Source organism: Mustela putorius, unplaced genomic scaffold (genome assembly GCF_011764305.1).
Source record: "Mustela putorius furo isolate JIRA1106 unplaced genomic scaffold, ASM1176430v1.1 tig00000196_pilon_pilon_pilon, whole genome shotgun sequence".
Taxonomy (NCBI): Eukaryota; Metazoa; Chordata; class Mammalia; order Carnivora; family Mustelidae; genus Mustela; species Mustela putorius.
The window spans coordinates 3634938-3659139 of NW_025421310.1; the positions used below are offsets into that span (position 1 = coordinate 3634938).

Here is a 24202-nt window from a genome sequence, read left to right on the forward strand (position 1 = left end):
TCCATGAACCCATTAAAGTCTCTAAAGAAATCAAGAAACACTAGAGCTGAATAAACTGTAATAAAAGCTTGCAGGATGCAGCTGTCACAGTGTTGTGAGAAAACTTTATACTACCAATGCTAACACTAGAAAAGAAAAAAAAAAAAAAAAGTAAAATACAACCAAAGAAGAAGCTATAAAGATCAGAACAGAAATCAGTAAAATTATGAACAGCAATAGAGAAAAATCAGTGAAGAGGCACCTGGGTGGCTCAGTGGGTTAAGCCTCTGTCTTTGGCTCAGGTCATGATCTCAGGCTCCTGGGATTGAGCCCCTCATCAGGCTCTCTGCTCGGCTGGGAGCCTGCTTCCTACTCTCTCTCTGCCTGCCTCTGATCTCTGTCAAATAAATAAAATCTTTAAAATTAAAAACTTGAAAAAGAAAAATCAGTGAGATAAAGTGCTGGTTCTCCAAAATGATCAGTAGAATTGATAAATGTCTAAGAGGATGGACAAAGATAAAAAGAGAGTGGACAGATTTCCAAAATCAGGAATCAAATGGGATGTAAGTACAAATACTGCTCCCACTAAAAGGGTAATAAGGAAATATTTCAAACAAGTCTATAAACTAATTTAGATGAAATGGAACAATTCCTTGGAAAGGACAAACTTCAAGCTATTCAATGTATCCAACATATAAATTATTCTGAATTCAAGAAATTAGAGGAAAACCTCCTCAACAAAATATAATCAAAATGGAATGTTTTAATATAAAATATATATAAAAAATTCATACTCTACAACCAAATGGGGTTTATTCCAAGGATGTACGACTGGTTCAATATTCACAACCAGTCAGGCTACAGAAGAAAAATCAGATGATCATATCATTTGATGGAGGCAAAAAGTCTAACACTCATTCATAACAAAAAAGACTTAGCAAATTAAGAACAGATGGGAATTTTCTAAACTTGATAAGAAAAATCTGGGGAGGGAAAAAAAGCCTCAGCTAACATCATACTTGATGAAAACTTGAACATTTTCCTCCTAATTTGAGGAATCAGTCAAGGGCATTCTTTCTTACTACTATTCAACATCAGGTTACTTACTACACTATAACTAGTGTAGTAAGAAAACAAAGTAACAGATATATAGATGGGAAGGAAGAAATAAAACTCTATATGCAGCTGACATGTCTTTGCAGAAAAGCCTGAGGATTCTACCCAAAGAAATGGCTACAAATAATGTGGGTTCACCATGGTTGCAGGATACCAAAATATCACTCCAACAATTACCTTTCTACATACTACTAAAGATCATATGGAAAAATGAAAATGTAAAAATCAATGCCATTTATGATCACACACACATACACACACACAAGACACACAAAACCCCTAGATACAATTCTCTACAAAAATGTACAGAAACTGTATGATGAAAAACTATAAAACAGTAGTGAAATATCAAGAATGACTTCAACAACTGAAATGTCATACCATGTACGGTGTTCATGATGCTGATTCTCAATAAACAGAGCTACAGATTTCAACCAATTCCTGTAGAAATCCAAGTAAGATTTTTTGGTATCCTAAGATTTATATGAAAAGTCAAAGGAATTAGGAAAGCTAAATCAATTTAAATAAAAATAAAGAGAGCGGAAGCACGTTACCCGATTCTGAGGGTTACCACACAGCTATAGAAATTAAACAGATGGACCAAGAACAAGTCTGAAAAAAGTCTGTTTGGTGTTTAAAACCAAATAAAAAAGTTTTCTAAAAATGTAAGCTTTAAAGTCTTAACTGGTGGAATAAAATGTGTTCTTACATGTGCATTTATCACTTTACTGCCTGTCTTCAACGGGCTAACCCTGCCGACACTGGGCAGCGATGAACGTGTACGTGACGTGCACGGGGACAAGGCCCATTGCGCCTGCAACGCTGCCCTGGTCCCACGTAAACATGTGAATCCATGACAAAGTGCTGTAAGCTGGGCAGAGAAGTCCCCAAAGATTTTCGTTTCATTCGCTCTTCTACATCTCCACCTTCTTTTTATAAAAACTCCTGAGATAACACTGCAGTGAAGTGAAGGAGAAACATGCAGCTAAGGGTTTTACCTTGTGCACAAGAAACCCTGCTCTCTCCCTCACAGATGAATTCTCAGACACAGAATAAGGCTCTGGGCTCGGTCAATCTCTAAAACGCATCTCTACCGGACTACTGATGGTCTGGGATGGAAGATTTCCTCACAGTGAAGATACTTGGCGGGTTTCTCTCTGGTAGGTCCGATCTAATGCCACGGTAGATGTTTCATCTGGCAAAAGGTTTTCCTCAGTGGTTACATTCAAGAAGTCTTTCCCCAAAAGGAGTTCTCGGAGGGTGACTGAGGACTGCCCGCTTGTGAAGGGTCTTCCCACTTCAGTTACACGGACAGGGTTTCTCCCAGTATGAATCCTCTGATGCTGAGTGAGGGACGAGCTGCGACTGAAGGCTTTTCCACACTCACTGCACTTATAGGGCTTCTCTCCGGTGTGGATGATGGCGTGTCGGATGAGGTTGGTGCTCCAGCAGAAGGATTTCCCACACTCCATGCATTCGTAGGGCTTCTCCCCGCTATGAATCCGCTGGTGCCTCGTGAGCCCTGACCGGCGGTTGAAGGCCTTCCCGCACTCTGAGCACTCGAAGGGCTTCTCCCCAGTGTGGATGCTGAAGTGTCGAATGAGGTCTTTCCTAGTACTAAAGGCTTTCCCACATTCTTTGCACTCAAAGGGTTTTTCTCCGGTGTGGGCCCTTTTGTGCAAGATGAAAGTAGAGCAGTGGGTGAAGGCCCTTCCACACTCAGTGCACACAAATGGCTTCTCCCCAGTGTGGATCCTCTGGTGTCTCTTGAGGTACGACCTGTGGTTGAAGGCCTTCCCGCACTCCAGGCACTCAAAGGGCTTCTCCCCAGTGTGGATGACATAGTGGTGAATGAGGGCCGCACTCTCACAGAAGGCTTTCCCACACTCACTGCACTCATAGGGCTTCTCCCCAGTGTGAGTCTGCTGGTGCCACACGAGGTAGGACTTGTGTTTGAAGACCTTGCCACACTCGAAGCATTCATAGGGATTCTCGCCACTGTGGATGATGTGATGTCGAAGGAAGCCTGGCCTATGTCGAAAGACTTGCCCACATTCTTTGCACACAAAGGTTTTCTCGCCGGTGTGTCTCCTCTTATGCAAGACGAAATTGGAGCGGTGGGTGAAGGCCTTCCCACATTCGTTGCACTTATAAGGCTTCTCTCCACTGTGGATCCGCTGGTGCTGGGTAAGGTAGGACTTGCGGTTGAAGGCCTTCCCGCACTCCATGCACTCGTAGGGTCGCTCCCCCGTGTGGATCATGTGGTGCTGGAGGAGGTGTGTGCTCTTAATAAATGTTTTCCCACACTCGGTGCATTCATAGGGCTTCACTCCAGAGTGAATCTTCTCATGTCCAGCAAGAAGGTGCTTTTTATTAAAAGTTTTCCCACATTCACTGCACTTAAAGGTATTTTCCTCTTCCTGAATCACGGGATCTTTACCTGATCCACACGAGTCATGGTCATGGACAGCACCTCCTGGATGGGTCAGCTCCTGTGCCATCTGTGAACACGCGCCATCGGCTGCCCCTAAACCATCAAGCTCAGGGCTTGTTTTCTCAGGGAACTTCTCTCTCCTGGGTTCTAAGCCCGGTCTCAAGTGTCCTTCCTGCATTTCTGATGACCCACTCTGATCCTTGGTTTGGCCCAGCTGGAAGTTCCCTGGGTCTCCCTGTCTTAGTTCCTGGAACAAGGCCCCCCCAGACAGGGCTGGTGCACAACTGGAAAGTTCTGTAGTCGTGGGTTTTCCCTTGACATCTGAAAGAAACCCAATGTACAGAAAGGCCTGTTAGTAATGATAACACAGAAAATATATCATCAGCATTTCAGTGAAAAGAATGAAGATGAAAATAGTGCCTGTCTCTGTTATGTTTTATTACCTCTGAATCTCGGGACTGCAATTTCTTTTTTTCCCCCCCTAGGTATTAGACTGTTGACACCATGAAAGGGAGACCCAGGAGAAGCTAGATAGGAGACGGGTCTGGAGTGGAGACACCGCTGCAATTCCGTACTGGATGTAGCCAGAAAGACTAATAAGAATGTTGTATGTTTGGTTTTGTCTAAGCGAGGACATTGTTGTTAAGAACACTAGAAAAGGGTACCTAATGGAGCCCTGATAGAAGACAGAAAGTGTGTAAAGTTAACTTTCCCCCAAAAGAAGTATGATCTTTATCCCAGCTCCAAGGAGGTAACCTCTCAACGCTGTGTAGTTTCAGAGTGACAGACCTGTCTTTGTCATTCATGGTGGGTGCCTAGGAATGCACCTGATACTTTATGACAATATATAACTCATCGTGGGCCCCTTGTTTATACCAAAGAGATGACTCACAGGGTAAGGTCTGGCCACATCGGAAAACTCAACTATGTAATTAGAAAGAGTGAAGCTTTGAGTCACCAGGTATCAGCTGGACCTCTGGAAAGGAACAAAGGCCTAGAGACTGAGTCTCATGGGCAATGACTCAATCAAACACGCTTCTGTAATGAAGGCTCAATAAAAATCTGGATACTGAGGCTTCGGCCAATTTCCTGGGTTGGCAATATCCACGGACCTATTGTCACATATGGATCCAAGGAGGTACCAAGTCACTGAAGACACAGGAGTTCAGTATTTGGAACACTTTTGGCTCCTCTTCCAAGCTGTACCTTTGTCTGTACCAAACATGACTGAGAGGACAGTGTAACAGTTTTTAGGAAGTTTACTGAGTCTATCAGCTCATTAAGCCTGAAGGTAATTCTGGGCAATCTTTGAGCTTCCAGTGGCTTCAGATGACTTGGGACGATGTGGTACTCTTAGGAGTTCTGTGTTCTTAGCTTTGAGCTTGGCTGGCTGCGTGCAACAAGAGATCCAAGGGAGTTTTCCCTTGCACAGGAGGTGCCCATGATGTGAGTCCTACTGGCATCATGGGACTCACCACAAAAGAAAAAGTACAAAGGTCACAGTAGCCTTAGGAGACAGAATGTACAAAGGGGCTGAATGCACGAAGACGGTACTGATGAGGATCCAGAGAAAGGGAGGACAGAAGGAAAACAGGATTCCCAAATTTCTGACAAGGGTGACAGTGAGGCCTCCCAGGACAAGGCTCATAAGGCAGGAAGTGAGCAGGACTGGGCTGGACACGAGTCTGGTTTGCCCGAGGAGCAGTATGGTGAATAGCCTTGCAAAATACACAAGATCTACATGAGAACACAGTAATGCTGTACTTGAAGACATCCATGGTGAAAAAATTCTCCATATAAATCAATGGTAATTTCTTCCACACTTTATGTCCTGAGAAGTTTCCCAGGAACACTCTAATTTGGCATAGTGGGGAAACCTGTATGTCCATAATTACTCAACAAAACCCGAGCCAGCGTGGGGGGGGGGGTCACTTAATAATATAAAACTGACAATGCTACCCAAGTGAAGAAAAAAAATTCAGTACAATTCCCTATAAAATGGCAACTGGGTCATCAAGGAACTTCATAGTTCGATGGTAGGACTTATAGGAAAGATCAGACAGGCAAGATTAAGGAGAAGGATACCTACCACCTCAGATGAGAGTACTGTGATGTGTGTACCTACCACCTCAGATGAGAGTACTCAGACACGGTGGTACTGGCACAGAGAGAAGACAAATGGAGAAGAGAAAAAGAACAGAGAGCTCAGAAAACACACACACACACGGGACTCTGGTGGATGGTAGAGGAGGCAGACAGCTCAGTTGTAAAAAGAGAGAAAACACAGTAAACGGAGCTAGAAAAACTGATGTCACCCTGGCAAACTGTATTCCGATCTCACACTCATTCAAATTCGACCTCAGATCAAAAGGAGTTAAATATCCAGATAAAATAAACAAGACTATTTTCCTGATGTTGGGGAATACAACAAGATTTTTACACAAGACAGAATCATTATTATGTAAGAACATTACACTAAAATAAAAAGCTCTATTCAAGAAAACATACTTTAAGTAAGCGAAAAAACAATACTGAAAATTATTATTATACCTGCAGCACCCATAACCAATGATAGGTAAGTGTAAGGACTACACCGAGTGAGATAATAGAAAAATAGGTATTTATCATGAAACGACACTCCAAGGAGAAAATACAGACTGACCGAGATCATATGAGCAGGTGCCAAAGGTCCTCCAGGAAGGAAAAGCAAGCAGAGCCCACATGAGATACAGTTTCATCGACCTGATACCTGAGAGTACCAGACACTGGGCAGAATACTGTCAGCAACCAAGGAGCCCTACAGTACCGAGTCCCGGGCAAAGCACAGGCCGAAGGAACCTCCACGCAGTCCCGGGGCAAGTGTGAGCTGGTACATGTCCTTCAGAACACCACAGCCGTTAGCCAATGAGCAGGTGAGCCTGCATGGCCTATAATCCAACATGTCACCCTAGGAGACATCAGAGACACCACCATCTCATGCAAGATGACCGACACAGGACTGCTCCTGGAAGCTGCACCTATGAGAGTCAGAACGTGTGAGTAACGGAGCGCAAAGTTGGTGAACATGCCGAAAGACAGGAACTTTCTTACTGCTTTTCTTTGATTGTGAGGATCTGAGCCCATCTGTATAATGAGTCGAAAAAAAGTGAAGTCACATTACACAACAAGCAGAATATGAATGAAGAAAACAGTTTCCTGCAAAGGTGTGCTCTAGACTCTGACTCAGAACTGGCCAGGGCCAAGGGCAAGACCTCTCCCGCTCGATGGTAGGGGAGCTGCAGACCCTGGAGCCTGAACAAGTGCGGTAAGGTCAAGGATCAAGCAATGGAGGAGGCGGACCTGACTTTCAACGCCAAGACCCACTGAGACATCATGGCTGGGGCAGTGGGAAGCCCTGGAAGTGAGTCCGAGCCCCTGAGGTAACTCGTGCAGGACACAGAGCTGACCAGAGGCCCAGCAGACGCAGAGGCTGGTTATGAGGCTAGCAGCAACCCCCAGAGAAAAGACGATGGGAATGTGCACTGAGCCTGGGGACCGGTGTGAGGGAGGTGGTGCAAGTGATGGGTTCGGGAGACGGAGGAGATGTGAAATGCACGGGACTGGGGCACGGCCGGAAGTGGGGCTGGAGGGAGCTGGGGGTGTGAGGAACTCTCGGAGGCTGTCTCCAGTCTCTAACCTGCTTGGGTGGCAGGACCATTCCCTGAAACTTGGGAGGTGGGAGGAGTCAGCGACCTTCTGGGCCCCTTGGCAAGAATGCTGACTTCGGGTCAAAGGGCTCCGTGGCTTCCAAAACAGCAGAGAAGCCAGAACAAGAAGCTTCCCCAGGGAACCAGGGCCAGCGGTCTCCTGGTGGTCTCGAGCCTGGAGAGTCCCCCACCTGCCCACACCTTGGCTCGTACCTGCATAGGTGCTCTGAGACAGGTGTCCCTTCAGCATCCACAGCTCCTGCCTGTGCTCCAGCTGGTAGATCAGCTCAGGTCTAGGAACAGGACACCCTGTTCACAGAGAAAGAAAGAAGATGCTAGGGTTTATGTGAAAAGAAAGAAAATCCCTCAATCTAGTCTGGGACTTCAGAAAGTGGTTATGACCTTGGAATGAAGCTACTCCCATCCAAACTAATAAAATACTAACCTGTCGCCTAGAAATAGGCATGAACACCACTCTTGGGATCCAAAGACTTTAGACAGTAGTGCTGGCTGTGTAGACAACATCTATCCTGACTTCCAGCACACAGAATCCCAGGGAATAAGACCCCCTCCTTCCAGAAAGTGTTTTTTAACCAATCCAAGTAAGTGAGTCTCACCCAGGTGCGCATCAGCACCTCCTGGGATGTTGGGTTCTTAGCCAATGGAAACAAAATCTCTGTAGGTGAGGCCCATTATCGGTCTCAGCTCCCAGGTCATGCTCCTGACACGTCTTCACTGAAGTGTGCCTCCTGGGCCCAGGTGCTTCATTCCTCTGCCACATTATTAAGGAATTTTTAATCCCCACAGTAAATGAAAAACTAGCATTTACAGGGTATAACCATACACAGGGACTGTGTCAAGCTATTCACATACATTATGTTGTTTCAAGTGGAAAAGAATTTATGGAATTTAAAGAACTGACATTTAAAATACTGACTCTTCATTCAAAACAAGGTATGTGTCTTCATCGATCTAAGTGTTATTTTAGATCCTCAGCAAAGTCTTTTTGTAGTTTCAGGTGTGATAACCTGGGTCTGTGAGGGCTGATCCCCTAGTTGCCACTTTATCTGGAAAGATGGATCTCATCAAAATCTTTCCATGGTCAAGTTTAGAGGGTGGGGGGAGGGATGTGCCCCCAGGGGCAACTAGGATAACCAGTTATCATGCAAGGCTGAGGTGTCCCCAGAGACTACTGTGCTGGGACGCAGGTTTAACCAACTGGGCCAGCAGTTGGTGGGCAGTACCACTGGGTTAACTGTGACAGACCAATCACACTGGCTCGTCCTTCTAGAGGCACACCTGTTAGAGTGTCCCGGTACTGGTCCCTCATGTGATATAAGGGATCCACAGCAACATAGAGTGGCACGCCCTCCTCAGATGCATTGGCACAACAGGCTTAAATTGCTTGAGGGCAAATCTTACCATTGTTGCAGTCTGACCCCTCACACAGCAGGGTGTAAGGGACCCCATTCATGGAGACCCATGATTCAATGTATAATGGAGAGAAAAAAAGTGTATAGAATATCTTGTTCCTGCTCCCCGTTAAGATACCTCAGGATGTTTCTCACCTTATTCTTGATTGTACAACCTCTGGCCAATGTGTTTAGGGACTTCTGACAGCTGCTGCCCACCAGCAGGCCAAGAGTCTCCTCCTTAAAATCAAACCAACACAATCAGGATACTGATGCTGCCGCCATTGCTCCTCTAGATGTAAGCTCAGCCCCTTTCTAGGGTGCCTGGGGCACCCTAAAAAAGGAGGCCACCACTCACAAGGCCACTTGGGACTGCCAGAAGCTTCTTGGGTAAATACCCAAAGAAATGAAAAATAGCCAGGGACAGAGAGGTGACAAAAACAATTATGCTGGGGCGCCTGGGTGGCTCAGTGGTTAAGCCGCTGCCTTCGGCTCAGGTCATGATCTCAGGGTCCTGGGATCGAGTCCCGCATCGGGCTCTCTGCTCAGCGGGGAGCCTGCTTCCTCCTCTCTCTCTCTCTCTGCCTGCCTCTCTGCCTACTTGTGATTTCTCTCTGTCAAATAAATAAATAAAATCTTTAAAAAAAAAAAAAAAAAACAATTATGCTGTGGACCAGGGCCATCCCAAGGAGGCTGCTACCCAGAGGCCCCAGGCCCTCCCTGCTGCTCCTCTCACCAGTGGGAGACAAATTCAATATGGGGCTTCGGGAAGCTGAAAGCCCAAGAGAAAAAGGAGGGGGTGCACTTTAAAACTTATGTACCAAGGAAACACCAGGTCTAGAATACATGACTCATTCTAAACTAGCTACTTATTTATTTATTTATTTTTAAAGATTTATTTATTTATTTATTTGACAGAGAGATCACAAATAGAGAGGCAGGCAGAGAGAGAGAGAAGCAGGCTCCCTGCTGAGCAGAGAGCCCGATATGGGACTCGATCCCAGGACCCTGAGATCATGACCTGAGCCGAAGGCAGCGGCTTAACCCACTGAGCCACCCAGGCGCCCTAAACTATTTATTGATTCAAAAGAGTAACAAAGCACTAGATACAGAGAGAGAAAATAAGAGATAACTAAATAGGGGCGCATGGGTGGCTCAGTGGGTTCAAGCCTCTGCCTTCAGCTCAGGTCATGATCCCGGGGTCCTGGGATCGAGCCCCCAATCGGGCTCTCTGCTCGGCAGGGAGCCTGCTTCCTCCTTTCTCTCTGCCTACTTGTGATCTCTGTCTGTCAAATAAATAAGATCTTTAAAAAAAAAAAAAAAAGATAACTAATAACACACGATATATATTTGACAACTGGAAATGCAAAATTTACATACTAAAAGCTTACGTAAGTTATATAAAATAATTACGTACGGCATCACAAAATTTGTATTCCAAAAAAAATTATATCACCAAAAGAAAACATGGCATTGAATGGCTTTTCTGATTCTATAATACAGGTTCTGAGTTAACTTTATAATTTGCTAAAATGCACCAAGTGACAAAACTTCACAAATTTAATCAATACTAGGGCTCAAATCATAGCCATATTGGAGATTCCACTTAGATATTATTCCGCCCAAACTTAAAAAGTAGCAAAATGCAAAGGAAAAATAGGTATGTCTCACTTAAACTGTAGACTTGCCTATTTTTCCCCTACTCATACCCATACCCACTGTCCTAAAACATCCCACTCTGGGCATGGATGCTCTGACACAACATGTAATTAAATTTTTGGTGCTTACAAATTGACCCGGTAAAATGGGACCCATAGACACCAGTTAAGGTAATGAATATGGCTCAAAGGAAGCTGGGAAAGGGCCTCCATGCAGTAAAACTTCACATAACAGCTAATCAATAAAGGAATGACTGTCCCATTGCTTCTCCATTTGACAGCTCAGTTTTATGTGCTCTTAACTCTGGGAAAAAAACAAAGGGCACCTCACAGTGGGTTACTACAATCTTAATGCGGTGGTCAATCCATTAGGGTTCCTGGGAAGGACCAAGTGTGTCTGCCCCTAAATGTTGTTACTAAGCCCAAATTCCCAATGTGATCATATCTGGAGAAAGGGTCGGTAAGGAGGTAATTAGGGTTAAATGTCACCAGCCCCAATCTGGTAGGACTGGTATCCTTAAAAGAGGATTAAGGGGGCTTTCCAAGCCAGAGGCAAGGCCATGTGAGGACAGAGCACCAAGGCACAGCCAGGAAGAGATCATCAGAAACCTGTCTGCCTGCACCTCGGGTCTGGGGCTTCCAGACTCCAGAATGACATGAAAATAAGCTGTTGTTTAAGCCACACAGTCTGGCAGCCAGAGCTGATTCATACAATCCATACTGCCAATATCCCATATAAATAAAAAATGATAGCCAATCAACAACCCAGTGATTATCTTGGGCTCACAGATCTGGCTAACCCTGTTTAGTACCTCAACAGCTTCTCTGCCAGCCTGCCTTTACTCTGAAGGTCAACACTTCTATTTTCCAGGCTGCCTGGGAGGCTGGCCCCACGGTTCTGCCACCGTGCAATCTGTGCACTCAAGATCTTCACCACACCCACCTTTCTCCAGTAATACAGGTACGGTATATCGGTTATAGCCTTATGCATTCATTATGCATACATAAATCCAATGTCTTTCAGTCCCACCGTGGGGACAGTTTTAGCTAATACAACTACCTCGATATTATCTGAGGCCTGGTGACTACATTACTACTCATTTACGGACTTTATTTAATCTCACTACTGCTGCTGTTTACAGATCAGCCCACCTTAAATGGGTTTCCCCCCGACAAAGACTCTAAATCTACTCAAAATACTGTTAACAGAACAAGCTCAGCACAGCTCCTGAGAACTCTCTAAGGCAGAACAGAACCCAGTCTGGGTCCTCTGGCATAACTCCACCAGGAGGTGGCAGCTTCTCCTGTCCTCAGTCCCCTGCCAGATGTTAAGGTGTTGCAGGAGGTCAGCCCCCCCTCCCCCAGACCCTTTGGCTATCTGGAAAGTCCCCTGAGGTTAAGAGTGAACAGGTACAGGAGTTCGTGGACCATTAAAAGGACACTGCTTCCCATCATACATGATGCAGCTCAGTGGAATGCGGCTGCTTTCTATCCCTTAGCCAGAATGTTCCAAATAAAAAATGGGACCTAACAAACATTACTTTGGACAAACATTGGGGGTTATCTTAGTGCTGGATGCCCTGATTAAATAATAAATGGTCCCATCTCTACATTTATCATAATCTGCTGGGCCATTGCCTAAAAATGGTCTGCTTTAGAGTAAAGAACCCTTAATCTCCGGTCTCTTGGGCACCTGGGTGGCTCAGTTGGTTAAGCAACTGCCTTCAGCTCAGGTCATGATCCCAGAGTCCCGAGATTGAGACCCGCACTGGGCTCCTAGCTCCTCGAGGAGTCTGCTTCTCCCTTTGACCTTCTCCCATCTCACGTTCTCTCTCTCTCAAATAAATAAATAAAATCTTAAAAAAACAAAACAACACAAAAAAAGGAATCTCCTGTCTCACAGACACTCCAAATAGAAGTCAAAATCATCTATCTCTACACATGCAAGGGCCACAATACAAGGCACTGCCAGGACATTCCTTATCCCCTTCAGAGTTGTAGACAATGGACACACATTTCACTTCTCAAATTATGCAATGCTACTTATGCTCTGGGAAGAGACATTCAATAGAGCTTTCTGGGCCCAAACATGCCCCAGACTTGCTCCTAATAGCTGTTTTAAGTAAAAGACAAAATTGTCACTTCAAACAACTCCTTTTCAAATTCCAGTGTGACAAAGAACCCCTACAGGGTCTCTATCTTGCCTTAATAAAAGGCCTCTTGACCTACTTACACTCCACACTAACACCACTGTTTCAACCAAACATGGCAAAACCCCCACCAACTCCAGAGGGTACTCACTTGCAAAGAATACCCCACTCACACACCCAGACAACATCATCCCAGACCAGTACCTCAACCATGAAGGTGACTCCACCCGGATGCTAAAACCTTCACCCCAACTAATGTCCACAGACTGCCTCTCCTAAGACAGAAATTAGACACAGGGCCTTTTCTGGTTTCCTCTTTTAGGAATTCTATTATGTTCCTGAGGTGACTTTTAAAAAACTCCTAGGGGGGAAAGGTCTGGGGAACCAATCATGTGATTCTAATATTGGAACATTCAGTTCCATTCCAGCTTCCTCTGTGGAGGCAAGAAGGGCTAGAGATTGAGTTCAATCACCAATGGCCAGTGAGTTATCTATCAATCATGCCTATGTAATGAAGCCTTCCCAACTAAAGCAGTTCAGGGACTTTCCAGGTTGGTTAACACACAAGGTGCTAGAAGGGTGCCAAGCCTGGAGGGCATCGGCGCTCAGTGTCCTGTCCTAAGCACCTAGCCCTTTGCATCTCTTCCATTTAGCACTTTCTAAATATAATTCTTTATAAGAAACAGGTAATATTAAGTAAGTCTTTCCTAAGTTCTGTGAGCCACCATGGTAAACGATCAACTGTGAGAAAGGGGTCCTATCTCTGACTTACAGCAAGTTGATCAGAACGGGTGACAACCTGGACTTGTACCTGGCACCTGAAGTGGATGCGTGGAAGGGGGAGGGGCCAGCCTAGGCCACTAAGCCCTTAACCTGCAGGATCAGGACTAACCCCAGGGGGGCAGCATCAGAAATGCATGGTGTGAAAACAAAATTGTGATATCAGGAGTTGCTGAGTAGAGGAAAAAGATTTTTTCTTTTACACACAACTACCACACACAAAGGCATGTATGTACATGTGTGCCTGCGTGTATACACACAAATACACACATATAGAAATGTAAGACCTACAACAGCATTAACCTCCCCGTTCTGTCACTAAGTAACCTCTACAAACTAAAATCCTGGAAGTACAAGTTACTACAGGCGGAATGCTGTGGGAATTTAAACAAGTAGAGCATGACGATACCTGAAGAATCCTGCTTGGTCAGTGCTCAGGGTATTTGTGCTGATGATTATGAACTGCTCTTTAACGTGATCCATGTTTAATTTCTCTTCTCTTCAGAGAAAGAATCATTTGGTGGCAATTCCTTTGGTGGCAGGTCACCACGAAAACTCAGCAATGAAATCTAAATGATATTAAGTCCCAGTGTCCTAAAGCTGCCTACGCAGGGCTGCAAACCCAAGGCTACTCCCTCTATTTTAAAGGGAAAAGTACCCACAATCAGAGTGTGAGGCGAGTGAAGAAAGTATATTAAGATTCAGCACTAAACCCAGACTGGCCAGGAACATTTATGGCAGGGCGTCTCTCAATGCCAACTGATGCACTGTTCCTAACCTCTCTGAAACAAGGCTTCTCAACCTGGCATAATTATTGAGGTTCATGGGCATGATTATTTATATCAAGATAATTCTTTGCTAAGAACACAAGGAAGAAAACTGTCCTGTGCTTTGTAAGGATGTCCAGCAGCATTCCAGGTCTCTGCCCACTCAGTGCCTGTCCCACCTCCATCCCACCTGGGACAACCAAAATGTCTCCATACACTGCCCAGTGTCCTGGGGGAACGACATTTTCCCTGAATGAGAACCACAGGCATAGTGGGTTATAACCCAAGAACAGGAAGACGAGAGAATGTGAGGTGGAGGGAGGAGCCTCCGCGAGAGCTGCCGGTCAGGACACAGATGGCCGCGACCGTGTGAGAGGCTGAAATGCCCCAGAACATGCAGCAGCAGACACGACAGCCAGCAGAGTGCTCCAGCGGAGTGAGCTCCGGGAAAGCACTGAAGGTGAGGGGTGAGGTCAGCAGGAGGAGAGCGTGGACTTTTATTCTGAAACATTTTGTTACGAAATATTTAATCTATCTGGCTGTTCTAGTTTTGCTTTTTCTCTTCTCACTGGCAGACGTAATTCCAGTTCTCCAAGAACAGACACGTCTCATCCTCGGCTCTGGATTTATAGTTCCCCTTTCCCTCAAATTGAACAGCCTGTGCTGATTCTACCCAAGGAGAGAAACACCGAAGCTGGTGCTTCTCAACCGCAGCACCCGGGACGCAGCAGGCGGCACAATTCGTCACTGAGCGGGCGCTGTCTCATCCATCAAAGAGGGTTACGGCCATCTCCGGACTCGAACCCTAGATGCCAGTCCCAGCTGCACCCACGGCAAGACAACCCAGAGGGCACGCAAACATTGCCAAATGTCTCCTGGGGGCACAACTGCCAGCTGCCGAGGAGCATTACTCTAACGTCTCTCGACCCGGCAGAGGATGCTGGCCTGGCCCTTGAACCTCGGGACCATCACAGAGGCACAAACACAGAGAAGCCCCATAACTGGGACCATGTCCTTTGGGACAGTATCTGTCCGCACTGAAGGCAAAGGCCTCCCGGGGGCCTGCCTGACTCACTCCCTCCTTGGAGAACATCCCATCACTCACAGGCCTGCTAAGGACACTTGAGTCAATCAGGCTCGTGCAGTCAGCTCCCCCTCCGGAATGTGAAATCAGAATCTTGGATGGAGGCCAGTCTGTGCTGGGCACTGGGGTGACAGGTCCAGAGAAGTACTGGCTCCGGTGGCCGTTCCTGCCTCAAGAACACCCCACACGGCCCGGCAGCAGACAGACAAAGAGGAACAGTATAAGCACGCCAAGATGCGGAGATGAGGCATCTGGGGGCCGGAGAGAGCAGGGACCGGTGGCCAGTCCTGTCACTACCTGATGAGGCAAAAAAAAAAAAACCTTCTTGCATACAGAGACAATAGCAGAGAGAGCCAGAGAGAGAAGCCAGGACAAGAGACCAGAAGCCACGGCATCATCGTCGTGGTTCCCAGTTCCTCTACCAGAGCCTCACGGGACCAGCTGGAAATCCTCCCCTTGGGTTCTGCAGAACACCCCCCTTTCCTTCCACGGTTTTCTAGGAGCCAAAGAGGAACTGTTTCTTGCCCAAACAGACACAGGAGAGCAGGTCCAAAGAGATTAACCTAGAAAATGGCTGAAGCTGCAGGGAGGAGGGTCACGGGGAGGGCTCCAGAGATCTTCTTGACCAGCCAGGCCTGGAGCCAGAGGGTGCTCTGACAAGGAGGCAGCAGCTGTCCCCATGGTGGAGTGGGGAGGACTTACCCAGAGACACCAGAAGTCCACAGTTTTCCAGCATCACCTCCTGGTACAGGGTCCTCTGGGCCGGGTCCAACTGCCCCCACTCCTCCTGGGTAAAAGTCACGGCCACATCATCAAAGGTCACAGATATCTGCAAAGTCAAAGAGAGAGAGTAGCGTTGGCCTTGGGGCTGCTGGATGGGATCAGAGCTCATCCCTACATCCCTGGTAAAGATGCAGAGTGATCAAGGCTCCGATCACCCAGTACCTCCTGAGGGCCAAGCTCTGTGCTGGGCTCGAGGGGGAGGTGGGCCCTGCTCTGGATGTGCTCCGGTAGTGTAAGGGAGAAGCCTCCTCCGTGGGAGGCCCTGGAAGGTCACACAGACAATGAAAATGACTCAAGGACTGGGAGATGCAGACAGCAAGGGCTCTAGGACGTCAGAGGAATGAGCAAGCATGGTAATAACGGTGTCAGTAACAACAGCAGTACCTGAGCCTCACTGGTCCTGCTAGCTGCCTGCCCCATGCTGAGGGCTTCGCATCCCGGGTAAAGGGACTACAAGTCCCCAGGTCTTAAGTCAGTCTCCTGTGGCTTGCATCCAGACTCCTGAAACCGACACTTGCCAGCTGCGTTACCAAGAGGACATCACTTCTCTGAGGCTTGGTTTCTGGACCAATACAGTAGTAATAGTTCCCACTTCAGCAACAGCTGCGAGAGTTAGACAGGAGTGACTCAGTGCTCAGCGGGCTCTGGGATCTGCAGGTGTCTCCAGCCTGGGAGGCAAACACCTCATCATCTTGGTGCCACCGGCCCTGAAAGGCTGAGGGAGCCCTGCCAGGCCAGCAGCCTCACATCGTGCCACCCAAAGTGCGGTTTCAGGACCAACTACTCTAGCACAGCACTAACAAGCCGAACCGGGCCCTCCGGTCTAACCAGAGTGACTACAGCAGATGGAGGCTGTGAAGCACTTACCCCGGGTTTTGCTCTTAAATACATTTACTTCCCCCCAAATATTTCCTTGAACATGCACAGAGGAGCTGCGCCCTCCTCACCAACCTCATGGGAAATGCTGCTGAAAGGGCGGAGTCTCCCTGGAGACACTGCAGGGCCCGGACTTGCTCCCCAGGCCCCTCCGATGCGTCTGGGAGATGCCACCATGAACCATAAGCCTTTCTCCCTCCTGAGCTGCCAGTCCTTTCCCTGGGGCTAGGGTACCTCAGGACCCGCAGCACAACCGGCTGCAAACGCCACAGACACTGGCCTCGCGGCGGGCGTGCTGAGGGTCGGTGGAGCGTCCTGCAGGACCACGGGGAGCAGCTACCGGCTTCCCTCAACAACCCGCGTCCCCCACTTCCGTCCACGCACTTGTCAGAAAAGCTGTCCGCCTCCGTCCGGTGCCCCAGGTCGCCTGCTGGAGGAGAGCAGGTGGAAAGCGTGCATCAACCCAGGGCAATGGGGGGTGGAATTTACTCGAAGAACAACTGGAGTCCCGGGCAGAAGCATCCCTCACTCCTCCCACACTGAAGTCAGAGACCGCACACTTGAGAGTCCGGGGATCACGCGCCAGCCGCGCACACCGACACACACCCCTGCGGATACGCGTCCGGCGGCCGCCGCGGCTCCCGCCCGCCCCTGGAGAAAAACAGCAGTCCCAAAACCAACGTCCACTGACCTGCGCCTGGCCGGTCGGCGGCGCCGCCATCACGGGGCCCCCCGGTCGAGCAAGGCTGCAGCGGCGAGCACCGGGGCACCCTGCTGGCCGCACCTCTCCCGCGCGCTCTGGCGACCTCGGCGCACAGCGGGAGGCCGGACCGCTGCGTCCCCCGCGCAAAAGGCACCACGACGCGGGCGCTGCCCTTGGCGACTGCGGGGATGAGGGCGGCTGCAGAGGCCGCGGCCCAGGGGGCGGCCGGAGGTGGGGGGGTGGCACGCCCGCCACAGAGGGCCCGGACCCTACAAAACGCGGTGAGTCCTCTCCTTCCCGGCTCGTTCTCCAGGCGTGGAGCCGCTGTGGCGCCGGCCCGGTCCTCAGCAAGTCAACGCCTCTCCGGGGCGAACGGCAGGGGCTAATGGCGGCGGCAGTAAAAAAAAAAAAAAAAAAAAAACACCCGGAAGTTCCGCCCCGGTACGCAAACCGCAGGAGACGCCCCGTCCGGGGCTGTCATTGGCCAGCGCCACCTCAGATGCCTTCTGGGTACTGTGGTTTTCCCTGCTCCGTGTCCTACTGCGCGAGGCGGGTCTTCGCAGGAGTTTCCTTAACAGGGAAAGAATCGCGGGCAACTGAGCAGCCTGTCGTCCTGTTTTCAGTTCGAGAGGACTGGCAAGGGGCAGGAGCGAGAGCCTTCGTTCTGGGCCTGGGGAAATTGAGGCTCGGGAAGCAGGTCATGCAAGGGCAGAGACCGCGCCCTCGACTCGAGGCTGGCCTGCTCACTTCCCCTTTTGGTACCCCCTTCCCGGATCCTCCCAAAAAAGTCGTGTAAAAATCCTGCCAAGGAGGACACCGGAAGTCCCCTTTCTCTCCGCAGAGAGCTGCACACTCTCCTGGGCCTTTTTCATGCGATGAATGACATTCTGAGTCGTGTAATTGGCCCAGATCACCAAGAAATGGATTTGCCATCCTGTGAGGTGGGGAGGAGCACATGGAGGAAGCTTGGAGGGGGACTCGGGACTCCACCTGTGAGCAGGGGGGTGTGTGTCTGAAACGTTTGTGAGACCACAAAGCACGTGTTACCGATCACTGATAAAGGAAAATTTGATGAAATAAAGGAAAATTTTCAACTTTCCGTTTTTGTGGGTCCTGTTTTGGGGCTGTCAGGGAAGTTATACTTGAGCATTTACCAAAGTCAAAATGACTTGGCAAACATCAAAGCATGGTCTCTATTTCTGCCCCAAGCACACATTGCTCATCTGCTTTGTTGAAAAACAAAAACAAAAACTAAACAGGAGCATTCTAAACATAAAGATAAAAGGGGGAAAAAAATCCTCCTTGGTTCCCCTAAGATTAAAGTCATACTTTAAAGTCATACATAAAGTTTTACATATACTAAAAGCATAAGAGAAAGTCTGTAACTTTCTGGAATGTCTGTTCATGATTATTTGTAACTGTTTATGTAAAAACAAAAATATAAGAGTGCACCAAATGTTCCTTCCCAGAGCACTCTCTTCTTTGTGAAGATTGTGTATACCCGTTAGCTGTCCTAACCTGAGCTTAAATAAAACTCTCTTTCTCTTTAAGATTTTAAAAAAGCTTTGTTCCTTTTGTGTGGACATTACCCATACATTTGGGAGTTACTAGCTTACACCGATATTCCAAATCATGATACTAGGTAATGATGAGGGAGCAGGAGGCTGGCTGAGGACAAAGCAAAAGCTGGCGCCTTGCACCCCCCCCTTCATCCGCTCCCCTCCATAGGTGTAGCATTCCTTAGGCACCCTTGACTGCCATAAAATGATAAATAGTTAACTTGCTGAGATCACAATCCTACAAGACAGGAGTCTCCCTTGGTTTGCAAATGTCCTTGAGATTACAACAAAGAAGTTACCTTATCAATAGCCCAATTTCCAAAGACACAGAACTCAGTTCCTCAAGCCTAATGTTACCCTCCCCTCCATAAAAACCGAAGGAGGTGGAGGTAGAAGGAAAAGTAAATAAAGTTAAATTTCTTCTAAACCTAAATCTCATTAACAAGGATGCTTGATAGCAGGAATGTAACATTCCACCAGACTCCCAATTGTCTTTAAACCTAAATCTCATTAACAGGGATGCTTGATAGCAGGAATGTAACATTCCACCAGGAGACTCTCAATTGTCTTTACTTGATAGTAACTAAGCCTTCAATATTCTGATAGTATTCTTTGCCCCAATAGCCCTTCTGAATACCCCTTTGTCCTCACCTACCCAACTCCTGTGTATATAACCAACCACTCCTAACAACCCGGGGCAGCCGCATCTCTGCCTGCCCACGGGTCCTGTCCCCGTGCTTTAATAAACTACCATTTTGCACCAAAGATGTCTCAAGAATTCTTTCTTGGTCATCGGCTCCGGACCTCAGCCCACCAAACCTCACCTAGGTTCTAGAACTTCATCAGTAAGACCATCAGAGTAATGAGTGTAGACTGGAGAAGAGAATGGACAGAGCATGAATTCTGGACCAGTCTGGCTTTGTTAACTTGTTGATGTCAAGAAACCAACAAACTCACATTACGGGTTCTAATGTCCACCCGGAGCTACATTAAGCAATCTTAGAAGTCACCATTGGTGATTTTTTTCCCCCATAACTGTGAAGCTGGGAGAATCAAATGCATTTTTGATGATTTGAGGATGCATACAGATTGAGAACTGGAATCAGGGAGTATAGACATGCCCTTGAGATAATATTTCTAAGATGAGAGAGAATCATAGTGACAAGTTATTAATCAAGTCAAGGAATGAAGATCTATCAAGAGTTCTGCAGACAACTAGTAAGATATATGTTTTATAAATGTTTACATGTGCACCTGTTATAACTATACGGTGTATATATGGGCATTACATATACATATATAGGTACAGTACGTATATGAGATTTATTTCAAGAAATTTGCTTATGTGATTGTGGGGCGTGGCAAGTTTTACTCTATCCATAGGTTAGAGGGTAGGCTGGTGGGCTGGAAAGTCTCCAGACAAAGCTAATGCTGTAGTTTTGACACTGAATTTCTTCCTCTGGGAACTCTTACTTAAACTCATAAGACCATTGCACTGATTGGATAAGACCCACCCACTACCAAATAAAATCCTTTGCTTAAAGCCAATCATTTTTAGATGTTGAGCATATCTATAAAATATCTTCACAGCAACACTACATCAGTGTTTGATCCAATAACTGGCCAAGTTTATACATAAAACTAGCCATCATATTCCACCTCTTGTCAACTTGGCACCCACATACATCTCCTTAAACCATACTTAATCTCCAAATAAAGACAGTAAAAAGTCATGCTTCTGCCTAACTAGATAAAATCTGGTATTGGCCCATTACTGGGATGGACCATATTACATACAATGGACTTTACATGATGAATGCAATGTGATCCGGGCGAAATGAATCTACTGACCTGATATTAAATTCTCTGACATTAGAAATTGTCCTCTGGTTGTGTAAGATAATACCCTTGTTCTCAGAAATACAAGCAAATATGAGACATGAAGTATGAAGCTCTTAAATGGTTCAGAAAAAGATAGATTGAGGGATAGCGGGAGGGAAAAAGGATGAGTGTTAGTGACAAATGTGACAAAGTGTGACAAAAATGTGGCTGGGAGCAAAGAAACATTGTTATCACCAGACATGAGAAGTCAAAACAAACAAACGAAAATCCATATAAACAGATATTGTTAAGATAACTTTGGGGACAATGGGTGGGTCAGTAGTTTAAGTCTCTGCCTTTGGCTTAGGTCATGATCTCTAGAGTCCTGGGGTTGAGCCCTGAGTTGGGCTTCCCGCTCAGCTGAAGGCCTGCTTCTGACACTCTCGCTGTGTCACTCCCTCTGCTTGTACTCCCTCTCTCACTCAGATAAATACATAAAATCTTTCTTTAAAGATAACTTTTATCTTCCTTTAGTCTCCCCATTTATTTTAGCTACTTTTGAACAATTGCCTCTCTTTGTTCAACTTAACATATAAGCACTTAGGTTTCCTACTTCTTTGCATCTTCGTTTTCCTATGAAGTCTTGTGTATCAGGTGAAATTTACATTAAATAAATTTATAAGCTTCTCTCCTCTTAATCTGTCTTATGTCAATTTAATTCTCAGGCCCATCCAGAGATCCTAAGGAGTTAGAAGTAAAATTTAAACACACTCTCTCTCTCAAATAAATAAAATCTTAAAACATATGGAAAAGTTTCCCTTGTAAAATCAGGATGGAAATGGCTGCATCATGGGAGAGTCCAAAAATTTTCATTTTTTAAAGATAATGCCAAGGTTTTTTAAAAATAGTCTTTTAAAAAGGATTTTATTTTTTTATTTGACAGAGAGATAGAGAGCACAAGAAGGCAGAGCAACAAGCAGAGGGATGAGGGAGAAGCAGGCTTCTCGCTGAGCAGGGAGCCCATTGCAGGGTTTAATATCAGAACCCTGGGATCATGATCTGAGCTGAAAGCAGACTGAGCCACCCTAGCACCCCAATAAATGCCAAGTTGTTGGAAGTTTCCAAGTTTTTGGAAGAGACAAGAGATGTTATTCATTTAGATCTTATTCAACAACTTGGAATTGTCAAACTGCTTATATTTCGCCAATGAAATCAGTGTAAAATGGAATTTAATGATGGTTGTGATTTCCTTTCCCAGACACTGATGAGGTTGAGAATTTCCCCATCTTTCCTAAATTGTGTTTCCTCTCTTCTGAAATGTAATCTAATCTCCACAAGCTCAGAGATTTTCACTGACAAAAATTTGAGAACATCTTTTTCACAATGGCCAATGATTTTCACTTTTTTATTTTATTTTTTAAAAAAGATTTTTAAAATTTATTTGACAGGCAGAGAGAGAGAGAGAGAGAGAGGAAGGGAAGCAGGCTCCCTGCTGAGCAGAGAGCCTGATGCAGGGCTCCATCCCAGGACCCTGGGATCATGACCTGAGCTGAAGGCAGAGGCTTTAACCCACTGAGCCACCAGGGGCCCCGATTTTCACTTAAAAAAAAAAAAAGATTTTATTTCTTTATTTGACACAGAGAGACACAGCGAGAGAGCGAACAGAAGCAGGGGGAGTGGGAGAGGGAGAAGGAGGCTTCCCGCCAAGCAGGGGAGAGATGGGGGGCCCCATCCTAGGACCCTGAGATCAGGACCTGGGCCAAAGGCAGATGCTTAACAACTGAGCCACCCAGGCGCCCCTGATTGGCTTTTTAGATGCCACATATATGTTAAAATTTTTAGTATAAATTTAAAAAATATATTTTAAAATAAATATAGTATTTAATTGGAATAAGTACAATAAATATTTAATTTATAATCATTAACTAATCATATAAGTTATGATATTTAAATCCAAGTAGGTATACATTAAAATATATATCAAAAATAGACATATTAATAAATACAAATGGCAGAAAATTGTGCTCTAGGTGTCTAGACCAATTTGGTGGAAAATATAGTAAAAAAGGTTTAATATGCAGAAGTGAATGACATACAACTTACCGCTGTTTTACATGACTATAGTATAAAAGTTTCCTGATAAGTATGTTATTGTCCTGATTAAAGAACTTTCAGGAAAGATTTAATATTTGATCACATTTTATTTATTAGAAGTCAGATAGCTCATGTGGAGTGCCTGGGTGGCACAGTTAGCTAAGCGGCTGACTCTCAGCTTTAGTTCAGGTTGGGATTTCAGGGTTGTGGGTTTGAGCGCTGAATCAGGCTCTGAGCTGAGTGTGAGGTCTGCTTAGGATTCTCTCCCCCTCCCCCTCTCTCAAATACATACATAAATAAATCTGTCTAAAAACCAAAAAGAAGTCAAATATCTCAATAAATAAAACTTGTATTACTTATCTAATTCCTCTTTAAAGTGTTTTAAAATAACACAAACATATATGTGTAATAAAATGAAACTTTCCTTCTTATCCTGTGGTACTGTGGATTGCAGCTACCAACAACTACAAGAATTTGTCACCTTCCATCAAGGCTGATCAGTGACCTCGAGAAGAGATTGCAAGGGAGAGACCTTTATGTTCGTTGCACAGGCAATCTCACCTGAAACCACTCTTGCCCCTGTGGGGTAGGATCTTGTTTTTATTTACATTTTTAATATCTTATATACATGGACTTTTTACGATTAATTTTTGGTTTTTTAAGTATTGCATTCAAATATGATTTATATTGAAGAAAGAATTTTTTTGCACCCTCTTAAATTGCTCCTGAGGTGAGAACTTCACTTTCCATCCCTAATCCTGGCACTAATTAAAAGAACTCTTTTAATTTTCATTTGCTTTTTATTTGTTTGTTGTTTTCCTTAAATAAGCTGTATGCCCAACACCCAACATGGGTCTTGAATTCATGACCCCAAGGTCAAGAGTCACATGCTCTACAGACTGAGCAAGTCAGGCTCACTAAGAACTCTTTTAATCTTTAAAAAAATTTTTTTTTGCTTATTTATATGACAGAAAGAGAGAGAGCACAAGCAAGCAGAGCAGCAGGCAGAAGGAGAGGGAGAGGCAGACTCCCCACTGAGCAGGGAGCCCAATGTGGGGCTCCATCCCAGGACCCTGGGATCACGAGCTGAGCAGAAAGCTTAACCAATGGAGCCACCCAGGCGCCCCAAGAACTCTTTTAATTTAATAAGAAAAGGTCACCACTTCAAAAGATAAGTGAAGAACATTTTTAAAAAGCAACTTAAAAAAATGTATATAGGGCACCTGGGTGGCTCCTCTGCCTTCGGCTCAGGTCCTGATCTCAGAGTCTTGGGATCAAGTCCCGCATCGGGCTCTCTGCT

General features: G+C 46.0%; 1 protein-coding gene across 17 annotated transcripts; it reads right to left on the reverse strand.

Annotated features, from left to right (window-relative positions):
• Nucleotides 1-722: 722 nt before the first annotated feature.
• On the reverse strand, nucleotides 723-17842 carry LOC101691318 (zinc finger protein 264). 17 transcript variants are annotated; one of them, XM_013048053.2, is made up of 6 exons: nucleotides 17417-17842; nucleotides 17110-17152; nucleotides 16234-16452; nucleotides 15769-15895; nucleotides 7429-7524; nucleotides 723-3850 (listed from the first exon to the last, which is right to left on the reverse strand). In XM_013048053.2, the coding sequence occupies exons 3-6, from the start codon at nucleotides 16267-16269 to the stop codon at nucleotides 2223-2225; spliced, it is 1887 nt and encodes a 628-aa protein (XP_012903507.2). In that variant the 5' UTR covers nucleotides 16270-16452; nucleotides 17110-17152; nucleotides 17417-17842; the 3' UTR covers nucleotides 723-2222. The 17 variants fall into 17 exon arrangements, with proteins under 17 accessions (XP_012903507.2, XP_012903505.2, XP_012903503.2 ...); XM_013048051.2 differs by having other exon boundaries at nucleotides 16234-16517; XM_013048049.2 differs by having other exon boundaries at nucleotides 17110-17155.
• Nucleotides 17843-24202: the final 6360 nt, after the last annotated feature.